The sequence below is a fragment of the Chroicocephalus ridibundus genome, chromosome 9, assembly GCF_963924245.1.
Source record: "Chroicocephalus ridibundus chromosome 9, bChrRid1.1, whole genome shotgun sequence".
Classification (NCBI taxonomy): domain Eukaryota; kingdom Metazoa; phylum Chordata; class Aves; order Charadriiformes; family Laridae; genus Chroicocephalus; species Chroicocephalus ridibundus.
In genome coordinates this window covers 33,972,487-33,984,557 of record NC_086292.1, presented here as the reverse complement: position 1 = coordinate 33,984,557, position 12,071 = coordinate 33,972,487, and the positions used below count along the sequence as shown (strand labels likewise).

The 12,071-nt window shown below is 41.7% G+C and overlaps 1 protein-coding gene across 1 annotated transcript in view; it reads left to right on the top strand.

Moving 5' to 3' along the window:
• The first annotated feature begins 1,858 nt into the window (after positions 1-1,858).
• The window catches only part of CHRFAM7A (CHRNA7 (exons 5-10) and FAM7A (exons A-E) fusion), a 42,120-nt gene continuing 31,907 nt past the window's right edge, over positions 1,859-12,071 (top strand). The window contains exons 1-2 of the mRNA XM_063346708.1: positions 1,859-2,143; positions 3,238-3,377. Of these exons, the coding sequence (XP_063202778.1) occupies positions 2,089-2,143; positions 3,238-3,377 (195 nt within the window). The 5' untranslated portion in view covers positions 1,859-2,088. The remainder of the gene's footprint in view (positions 2,144-3,237; positions 3,378-12,071) is intronic.

The window sequence follows — 12,071 nt, the reverse complement described above, 5'->3', positions numbered from 1 at the left end:
ATTAGCCAGGATGTCTACAGAAAGCAAAGGTAACCCTTCCTGCCGTCTGTGTGCATCCACACCAGAATCTCTGACTAGAAAGGTAAACCCTGTAGAAGGAATGCACCTGACTGAACGCAGCTTAATCAAGGAGTTGGGCTAGTGATTGCTATTAAAGAATATCTAAAGAGGAGAATTTCTGAAGTGCCTATAAAATTTAATTTGTTAACATCAAAACCAAGTGAGACTGCCACAAACAAAAAATAAGTGAAGATTTATCAAAGAAAAAGTTACGAATTATTCTTTCAGTGCTTGTACTACTGAAATTTGGGGTTTCAGCATTGTCCCCTGAAGGTTTATCTTTTGAGTCCCCTAACAGAGCCCTGAGGCCCTTGGGCAGCTTTCACTGGTGACCCTGCCTTCACCACCCGGGGTGAGGCAGTTCTCAACACAGCAATGTGCAGACCAAAAAAATGAGCTGACAGTAGAGGTCAGCCATGAACTGTACATTTCCTGCCAGATTTCTTGCCTGAACAATGTATGCTGTTCACTGTACACCCAGAAGGATCTGGGGCACCTGTGCCAAAACAGCAGTGGGTAACAGGAGCAGGAGGCAAGAAAATGAGTTTTCTTCCCAAAAATCTGTGTACAAAGAGCACTGCCTTGGCTTCTCTGTGAATAACACAGAGCTCCCCTAGCACCTCACTCCTGTCTGCTAGCTGGTCCAAAAGGGTCAAGATCTCATAGAAAAAAACACCACCACAAAACCAAAAAGAGAAATAACAAACTCAACCTAGATGGACTATTAAAAAAAATAATACCTGAGAACTTTGACAGTGTATGCCCCTACATCAGCTCCATCTTGGCTTTTGGAGAGTTACCATTGCCACTTGCTGGTTTCCACTTCCCCTTGGTAAAGTTGTTCGTCATGTTGGCTCATTTGAAAAGGGGAATGTTTTGGTCCTCCTGTACGTTACGGATGGGACACGTGATGCACCAATGTGCTGGGCACTGGTCCTGTGCTCAACACTCAAAAATATTTAAGCAGTGGCTACATAAATCAGGTCAGTGCTTTAGCCAAAACAGATTACCTGGATTTTTAAAGCTAAGAATTAACATGTAATAATAAACTGCTGTTTGCTGGGTTATTTGAAAAACAAGCATTTAGTTACCCCTTGCAAATGAGGGCACTCTTCAGTGCCATTCTCCCTGAAATACAGCTGCCTATGACATTCATTTAATGCAGCAACTGGATTTGAAGGGTAGGGATTTGGACTGAAATAAATAATACATGAGTGGTCTCAAAAATGTGCTTAAAGTTGCAAATGGGAACATACAATCAACAAAATGCACTGAATTTTCTAGGCCTGCTTTCCAACTGTGGTGCATTATACCTACACCAGGCGGGAGCTCAGGCATCATTTTCCTCAGTCGTGTGTTTGTCAAGCACCGAACACAACGCCCCTCGGCCATGGCTGTTTTTGCCTTTTCTAGACAAAATATCCAGCACCTGAGCCCCCAGCCCTGCGTCTCTGCTGGGGATTTAACGGCCGTGTGTGCAACATCATTTTGACTATCTCCCTCCCCCCCAAAATGTGACCGAAGCCAAATTCCTGGCTCAGGATCCTGCCCTGGTCCCCTCCCCCGGGGCGCTCTGCTGCCCCTCGGGCTAATTCACGCCTGTCACAGCAGCAGCCGCTGCTGACAGCAAAGGGGGACGACCGAGCGCTTGGGCTGGGGAAGGGGGGGGATACGTGGGGGGGCTGCCCCCGCTCTCCTCTCTATAACGCCGGCTCTCCCGCTCTGCCCAGCGCACTGCATCGTCCCGGCTGCGGGAACAGCCTGCCGGCGGCTCCGCTCCCCCCGCTCCGGCCCGGGGACGCTGGGGGACCGGGGAAGGGAGGGAAATCCATCAGGCGGAGGGGCAGGAGGCGGAGGCGGGCCGTCAGCATCCCTCCGCTCCGCCCGAGCCGGCGGCGCCGCAGGGCGAGCTCCGGTGCGGGCGGAGGAAGGGGCCGAGCTGCCGGCGGTCCCCGGCGGCTCCCAGCGGCCCGGCTCGGGGCCGGCGGGGCTCGGCTGGCGGCTTGGTGTCACCCTCGGTCTCCCGGGATGGGCCTGCAGGAGCTGGCGGTGTGGCTGCTGGCGGCGGCGGGGCTGGTGCGCGGTGAGTGAGCGGCGGGCAGCGCCGGGAGCCGGGGGGGATGCGGGGGGGGCAGGGGCAGCTGCCTGCGGTCCCCCCCGGGCCCGCGTCCTGCCGCTGGCGGCTGGGGGCTGTCCGCTGTCCCGGGCCGCTCCGCGGGGCAGCCGGTGCGGGGAGCTGCCGGGAGGGGAGAGGGGAGATGGACAGAGCGATGGGGATGGGGAGCGAACTCCCTCATGGCACTTAAATGGCAGCTGCTTCAGGGCAGAGGCTGTGGCTTTTTTTTGGGGGGGAGTTCAGGACTACAAAATAGGAGGGAAGAGGAAAGTCCATCTGGAGCGGGGACAGCAGAGGACCTGCTCCTACCCTGACCCACATTTCCTTTCATTCCGAAACTGCCTCCGTCCCTGGTCTGTTCTGCTCCATCCGTGTGGACCTGCTCCCTCTCACTTCAGAGAAAAATGGCAGAATAAAGACCCTCCCTGGATTTGAGGTGTAAATAGGGCAGAAATCCCTGAATATTATCACGTATATTAATGTGGTGCCTATCATCTCTGCCAGGAACCCCGTACCCCCGCTTTATTCATAGCTGCATGAAGAGAGAACAAAGCAGAGAGTACTTGCCCCAAAGAGTTCTCAATCTGAAGCAGTCTGAGAGCAGGATTCAGTCTAACCTGTGGCCATTTTTCTCCCATTGTCTTGCTGATGCCCTCTGCTGTAGCTGTGTTCGGTTTTTCTGGTTATAGCTATGCCAGGACAGGTGTCAAAACACAGGTAGTGTATTTCCTCTTCATTGCTTCTTGCTGCTGGACTAAAGGGTGCATAAGTTGACAAAGCACCATTAGCATTTAGGATTCATTACTCCTGGCCAGCCAAGAAATGATCAAAGAGGGAATCCCGCTTACAGGCCGGGATGAAAAGAAGGAGTGATTCATTTGTGATAAGATTTTGCTGTAGTAGCTAATGAACTATATAAATTACAATGGCATTTTTTCTGTGAATGCAGCAGGTAAAATAATAGATACATAATATCTGACAGTCAGAAAAGAGCATATGTCCTAGCTTTACTTTCTGATGTAGAATCCTAATTATTTATCTATTTCTTCCTGCGCCCAAAGAGTCCCTGCAAGGAGAGTTCCAAAGGAAGCTTTATAAGGAGTTGCTGAAAAATTACAATCCTCTGGAGCGACCAGTTGCAAATGATTCCCAGCCGCTCACTGTCTATTTCACTCTCAGCCTCATGCAGATCATGGATGTGGTGAGTCTGCAACCTTCTAGGAAACTATTTCTTTGAACGGGTGGATTTTTCCTTCTCAGAATGGAGATTTGTGATAGCGAAGCAAGACTGCAAGGTATTGGAAAGCACAAATAATTCAAGACACGATGCCAAATTTTGACTGCCTTTTTAAAGAAGTAAACTTAAAAGTAAAGTTTGCCTCTTTCATAGATCTCTTGTCAGTATTTCCCAGCCTTCTTAGCAGTATGAAATATTTAAAGTGAAACTCAAAACGGCATACTTTGCCTTTTGAATCCTTAACCGTACTTAGAACCAACAACACGTGCAGTCTTGGGGGAGGAGGGGAGGATATGCAAATCCAAAGTTCTTGATTTCTGGTGGTCACTAAAGAACTTCTTATTTTTGGAAATGAGGGTGTCCTTGCCAAAATCCAAGTTATATTATTTCTTATCTTATTTAGACAAGATTGTTACATTCTATATGCATAAATTTTACATGTTTTGTTTGCAACCACAGTTGTTTTGGTATATTAATAAATACTCCTGTGCCACGCTTGGCAGGCTTATAAAATGCACTGTAGTATTTTTTGGGTTCAAATACGAGTCATTTAAGCCTCACTTTGTCACAGTGGCACAGAGATCAAACTCTACATATAAGTGGGTTTACAGTATTAATTTTTACTGAATTCAACTACTTATAGATACTAATAAAGATGTTAATTACTTAAAACTAGTAGTTAACCTCAAAATGCCATTATCTTTCCATCAGATGCTTTAAGTTCGAGGCACAACAGAATTAAAAAAAAAAGAAAGAAAGATGGGATTATTCATGACAAGTGGCTGGCTTTCTGTTCCCTTACAAGCTGCCGATTGCCAAAAATGCAGACACTGTTCATTTAGTATCTAAAGGTCCGTACACACACAGAGAACTCTCTGCAGGTTTAAATGCTCGTGGGTTTCTATACACGTTTTCCCAATTAGATTTATTAGACCTAAGGTGAAAACTAGGATGTGTATTTCCAGTGTGATATTTACTATTTGCTACAGTGAGAGTAGGCAGTCGTAGTCGATGAGCTGTTTCAGTGTCAGTGCCACTAAAGCCAATAGGCAAAATCTGTCAGTTCTATCTTCGTCTATGGCAGTTGAGTTTTAATTTATGTGTGATACCAACGAGCAGAACACAAGCTACATGGAGACATTCTTTGAGTGATGGTGAGGGAAGAATATGTGTTACGTGGAATGCAACAATTTCAAAAGGTGCTGGCAGCCTGAACTCGATGCAGCTGGTGGCTGTACTGCACGGCAGCTGGGAGAGGACAGGCATTAGACCCAAACTTTGATGCGAGATAAAAGTACCAGTGGGCTGATATAACAGATGACGCTAACATCCCACTAACTGTATGTGGGCATGCCTTTGTTTTTAATTGATGTTTATCACGGGTGGGTTTAGAGATTTTTTAAAAAGTGCATCTCCCCTTGCTGAACACTGTGCAGCCAAAAGTACTGGGTGACTCCTGGCATAAAGAGTCAGTCTAAACAGACAAGTAAGCAAGAATGCCTTTGAACAATCAGAGACAGCAGAAAAAAACATAAAAGCGAGGATCAACACAGAAGGAATAAATGATACTGTCCTAGTAAGGGATATATTAATTTAACGATTCATCTTCTAATTGGATTCCTTCAGAATGCGTCAAGGTAACACAAAGAAAGAGGCACTGGAAGGGCACTGGGCGTCATGAGGACAGGGCAGGTCAGAGGAAAGCAAGAGAAGGAAGCTGAAGTGAAGAGACCGAAGGGCAGCATGGGACAGTCTGAATGCCTGAAGGTCCCCATCTGGGCTACTGCTGCAGCTATTCTCGGTGGCTCAGACCTTCACGGGTCTGAATATGTTAAGCTAACATGTTTTTAAGTATTAACCCGTGGAAGGTTTGTTGTATGGCCAACTCCTAGTGACGGCGCAGCTTACGGAAGCCCTCTTTACGTCATCAGAAACATTTCCTGAATAGAATAGGGCTGAATGCCCATGAGACTTTTTTCCTACTTAAACTGCATCTATACTATAAAGGTTTACTTCGCATTTCTGTGAGTTAATAGTGGGGCGGTCTCTTCCCCACACTCCTGACGTGGCTATAACCTGCCCTTGACTACTCATGAACAGTTGGCTGCTGGAGACACAAATGGCTAAAGGCCAGCAGGCAGTCAACTTCAGAGAGTTAAGTTCTTCCAGAGTTGTCAAGTTTAATTAAAAACCATACAAACTGAAGGGCAAATATCCACAGATCATTAGCCAATCTGGGTATAGTCAATGACTGTCAGTCTTAGCTAATATGATTCAAAAGGGAGCTTTTGATCCTGTGTGCCTTTCAAAAAAATTCCTTCATAATCAGTAAGAAGCCATAGGTTTTGTACTGGCAGTTTAGTTACAGCTCATTCTGGTTGCTATAAAACCGACTGCATTTATTTCTCAGAGATCTAGGATTGACAGGCAAAGAAAGAAATCAACCATGAAGTAAATTAAGCTTCACACTGTAAAACAAATGAGTTTTCTTCATTGTCAACAAGAAGCAAACGCTGGTGGGAATGACAGCTACTTGCAATAACAATTACTGGTTTAACAAGCTAGAAACAAAACATGTCACCATCATACTTTCCTGTAGTTTATATATTCACTTTAATGGTTTCTCAGCTGATAAAAGCTGTAAGGGGCGTTAGTCCTATCCAGAGCAGATCTGTCAAATCCCTGCCAGAACAGACTGAGCCAGGCTGCTGCTATTCCTTACATGAAGCCTCTTCCATTGCACTCTGACTTTGCTGACAGAAAAGGGGAGACAGTACATGAAACCTTTTTCAAATACAATGGATGTTTCCTACCTTACATTTACCTTTTACATTTCCTATCTTACCTTTCCTTCTAAAACCAGCAATTATTTCTATTCTGTACTTGCAGATACATTTTTCTTTTATTGGTATTGCATACTAATATGCATACTAATATCAGCACTACATAATGAGGGACCTGTAAGTGATGACTGCCCCAACTTAGTTCAGTCCTTAATGAACTGTCTAAAGAGAATGCAAGCTGGCATAGTAAATTATACAAAGTGTTGCTAAATTGGGAGGGAAAACAGTGGCAGCATGAGAAAAATGCCATTCGGGAACACATGAATGAAGAGGGGAGCTACAGAACTGGGGGAGTGCTTAGAGGAAAAGTGGGAATGCATGGCAGACCTGAGAGACAGCAAAGGAGTCTGGAAGAAAGGTGGAACTTAGGTGGAAGAGGATGGGGAGTGAAATGGAAAGAAAGACATTTGAAAGGAGTGGAATTTAAAAAAAGTTTCTGTGTCAAGTGAATAAGATCTCAAGACAGAAAATCTAGGTATCTTCCAGTTTGCTTTATTCCTATGTTCCTTAACAGAAAAATCACTGCTCTTAAACCTTTGCAAACAATCTTGCAATTAAGTCATCCTGAAGTGAAACCGAAGTGGAGATAGCCAACTGGCCAGAAGTGCTTTTCAAGGACATTTCAGTTATTATAATATCAGAAGATGGAATAAGAGGTTTCTTTTGCTTTTTATAATTATTTGTTTCAATTTTCTTGAAATGAGAAGTGCCAAGCAATTTGATGAAAGACATGAAAAATAACCTACTTCCTCTCTGATTTGCTAAAATCTTGTTTCAAAACTCCTTGCAGGAAAGCAATGTATACTGAACGAATAGGCTGAAAATAAACGTCTCTCTGGATCTGAATCAGAAAATGTTTGGAAATATCTGACTTAAGAAAACTAAACAAAATTTAAGAATAAGCAGAGAAGGAAAATCTTAACAAACAAATACTAAGGGTACCTGCATACCTTAGTGGCAGGAGAGGAAGAGGGGTTAATGGATGGTAATAGTTGGTCAAGGTCACAGCTTCAGTCCAATGTCAAAAAAATAACAAGCATGATATAGAGAAACTACTTATTTTTCTCTACATCTCACCTCATGGAAACCCCACTACCTACACAAAGAGCAAGTCTTTGGCTTCTCCCTGTCCAGTATTTCAGCGTTGGCATGGAGTATGAATCTAGCTCATGCTTCAGAAACACTTCCAGTATACACATTTTTGAGGAACAGATTCTTGAAATACGCTGACATATAATTTCCACACTGGATAAAATGCCAGCCACCACTTTTTAAAACACTATGTGGAGGCAAACACATTCTAACGTTCTTATTTTCTCTTGTAACATCCATCCCAATAACAGCATCAGATGAGAATATTCCGCAGCTACCTATTGGTTTAGAGCGAACAGTAGTAATAGACACGGCAGCAGTGCTGTTCCTACTCTGCTACATCTCATGCGGAATAGTGAATGGCATAGAAAAACGTAGGTATTAATTTTGTGCCTAGCCTGACATTTTTACAGTAGACACATTTGTATCTACTATAAGTTAACACAACTAAGAGAAATATATCTGAGGGAATTCCATCCCCCAAAGTCAGAAGATGAAACCTTAGAAATTAATGCAAAATGATCGTACATTTACACTGCAAATTACTGCTTAGAGACACAGACATGAAGAACTGGAATACACTGAGATATGCAGTGATAGTTCAAACTCAATTTTTACTGCTATCTAAACAAGCAGAAAAATCCTACAGTCTTATTTCAGTTTGGAAGGGGCCTCCAGAGCTCATCTAATCCACCCTTCTGCTCCAAATATGTCTGAATAGGCCACGTTACTCAGGACTGTGTCCAGACAAGTACTGAACGCTTCCATGGAGAGACATGCCACAACCTCCCTGGGCACCCTGTTCCAGTACTCAACTACCATCACGGCAGACTTGTTTTCCTAACATCTAAGCAGGACTTTCCATGTTCCAACTTGGGAACAACACTAAAAGACAGTTCTAGAAAAATGAGGTGCCTTTCCTTCTTCTACAAAATTGGGTACACAGGATAAAGATATTTTTGGGAAGTACACCAGATTTCTTGGCTATTTGCAGCCAGGTATGTATTTTGACTTTACAAAAGCCTTTTGGAATAATGTTCTCAGCAAAAAGCTAAAGAATAAGGCCTTGGCAAACCCACATGGCAGAACTGGTTAGAAAACCTTAGAGTAATTGTCAGTGGTTCACTGTCAAAATGGGGAGATTTAGTTACATTGTGAGATTGCCCAGGAACAAATCCTGAGTCATTTTTTCCTTTTCATTTCACCTTGAAGAGAGACTAAGTAATATTTCTATTAAATTTGCAGATGACGTAAGTTTGAGAAGGGCTCAGAGAATACTGAGGGCTAAACTAGAACTTAACATTGTCTTGGTGTAATAGTAGAGTAAAAGGACTGGTTTGACCCAATTTGATGCATGTTTTTTTCAAAGCTTAAATTATGTGAAATTTTGGGTACTGTATTTTAAGAAATATTTGGATGCACTGGAAATAATCCATCCGCTGGCGGCTTTGGTTGTATTGAATCAGTTTAATTTGATGCCTAAGTGCTTTCTTAACTGGAGCCAAAGACAGGTCAGTACTGCCTCTGTATGAGGACAGTTATTTGTATTATCTTTATCATTCCATCAACTATAACTGTAGTCACAGTCCAGACTGTCCCTGTGCTAGATGATATGTAAACACAGCTGAAAAGATCATCTTTGTTCCAAAACATTTACAAACTAATTATATTTTGATAGACTAGATCCTTTTAACATCAGAATCATTCATATCATAATAACTGTTGAAGCATACAAGACAGTGTTAAATAAAACTTCAGCACAAAAATGCTAAACTTAAGACCAGAAGAATTATTGCATTGGGATCAGACCAATGGCTTTCTGGTATTAATTTTCATAAAAATGTTGTCTTAGATTTTTCTGAGGAATTCCAGCAATTTTACTCTGCAACTGTTGAAAACTTTACAGTGTTGTGGGGCTTTCTCGTTTGAATCTAGAATTTATATGAACTTTCTACATGGAACTCGGGGCAGCACTCTGTGAGCGTCCTAAGCTGATCTCAGCACCCTGCTGTTGAAAGAGATGATCTCCCTAACTTCTGGCCTCATCTTCCTCCCCCTTTGGCTTGCTCCACTGCCTCTGAGACTGAGCAGTTAGCTGTGTCAATTTTTTGAGCAGTCATTTTTCTAGATGACCTCTACTTAGTTTGGATTTAGATTAGCTTAAGCTGCTCACAAACCTCTATCCATGGCTGTTTTGCACTTAAAATCTGTCATATATTTAGCAAAAACCCAAGCTTGTTCCTTCTCTATCTAAGCCAAGTTGCTAAACTTGGGAAAATGCTGGATCAATACTATGTTAGCTTGTGAGTTCTGAAGCAAGACTTAAGGTGACAAACATTTTGGTGGGTATGAATGTATCCATTTTGATCAACTCTGATCATGAACTTTTTTTTTTTTAACTAGCAAAAGACTCAACATTCAATAACTTACTTAAGAAAGTCAAATTTATTATTTATCTACATGAATATTCAAGTTCTTACTCATGTTGCGTAACACTGTTTACTCAGGAGCCTTTCATGGTTCCTCAAGACATTTACTAGCTAATTAAATCATTTACTACACAACAGTTTTTGCTTATTTTCCAGTTTCTCCCGTTTCTTTTTTTAATTTCTAGTTAGGGAAGAGAAAAGTGCTGAATAGTTGTTTATATGTAGTGAGCAGCAGCAGAATCTCAAGAGAAATCTTGTTCGTCTAGGCTGTTCAACTCACTTGTGCAGACCAAAGGAAATATGAAAGCATGCAAACTTTTTTATGTTTATCTGAACTCAGTCAAAGTTTGCTCATCCTACATTGCCCTTGGTTACTTGTATGACTTAGATTTATATATTCAAGGGCTTTCGTCCTTGTTACATTTTACACAGTGTAAGTGATACAGTTGACTTCAATGACGTACATACAGTGCTTAGCAAAGCCTCTGCATAAGAATCTGTAGCTCAGTATTTGCAATCAAATACCCTGGACCCACCGGGCAAGACAGTAATGTGAAATTATGTGAAATAGCTTGAAATTTTAAAAAGAAAATTATGCTGTCATTCAAAGAAGCAGAACAGCTTCTGTAAAGAAACAGACTATAAAGCAAACATCTCCCCTGCCAAAAAAAAAAAAAAAGAAAAAAGAAATTGAAATCTGGAAAGACAACTAAAACCACCAAATCACGAAGCTCACTGAGAAATGGTGCTAAAGAAGTTCCTAAGCTGTTTATCAAACCTCAGCAGCCTCTTTGCAAACAATGGTTGTGGCAGAAGCTCATAAAATCTGTGTTATTCTTTTAAATTTTAGCATTCATTTGTGTACATTAGAAAAAGTATCTCCAAGCTTTCTTTTCCTCCCACTTTGCTTCTTGATCTGCATTCCCTCCATGCTAAAGGGAAGAAGTATTTTCACTTTCATCTTGCAGCCATTTCCATTCTACTGTGATTTATTCCTGAGAGTTTAGAAAACTGGAGCAGTGCTGGGACTTGCTTTCCGAGATTTTTGGTTAATTTAATACCTATGAAACTTACTGGATTATAACAGAAAACAGAGTATTCTGCTCCCCCATGAAAGATGAAGAACCGATCTTTTCAAATAACAGTCTAAAATATTCTGATCATTGATCTATCTAATCAAGCAGACAACAACTCTTCCTCCCTACCGTGGTGAGATACTAATATACTAAGAGAAACTGCAACCTTGTGATATTTGCCCATTTTTCCTGCGCTTCTGAATATCTTCTGGCTTTTTTTGACTATTTTTTCCTTCAGCATCTTTCTTTTACCTAGTCTTCTCAAACAGCATTAGATCTGGAAATTTTAAACATGGTCTGTATTCTGCAGGATGGAATGGGAAGCAATGATTTAAACTTATTTAAGGCAGTTTGCAGGAAGGAAAAAAGGACTAATGGCTATAAAAAACCTCCTGATAATCATTAAATGCAGGACATTAGAGATGTTCATTGTATGTGAACATCAAAACTTCTGTTCTGCTTTCTGGTTCCACAAAGAGGTCTTTGGAATTGTAATACAAATAAGTTGGTTTTTTTGTGTTCGTTTATTTTCTAATATGAGTAAAGCAAAGTAGTTTCTCTAACATTTTTCTTATCCTTTGTGATAGAAATAATCAGTACGAATCATAAAAGCTCAGTACTTCATTTCTTTGTTCTCTAACTACGTTGGTATGGGTGCCCCATTAACTTAAAAAGTGAGTAGACATCTACTGGTGTGCCACCTGTGATGCAGAAGGTTTGCATCCTTACTGGGAAAAGTATGATTAAGGTCCTAGAAAACAGATTCCGTTGTGACAGATTGCTGTAGAGTACAGGGACCAGAACATAAACCTTTCACATTTTACACAGGACCTCTTAGGAGAACAACAGAATTTGCAATGTCACATCATCTAGTAATTATTACTAGTCCTCAGTAATCAGCTAATAAAATATAATTACAGCACATGGCATAATTACTGGGTGTCAGTCTGGCTAACTAGTACTTGTTCTCATACAAAGCTTTTAATTCACAGAAGTTTGGGGACTAAAATTAATATGCTCCCTGTAATACTCAGAACTGTTTGGGGTTTTGGGGGGTTTTTTTGTTTGTTTTTTTTTTTTTAAAAGACTATATACAGTTAAAATGAGAATATTTCTGTTATATTCAAGTACTAGACAATACATCATGTCACTACTCAATACCCCAGTTCATATCCATTTCTTTCCTGGGAAGGCTTCTGGAAGTGCTGTGGGAAGATG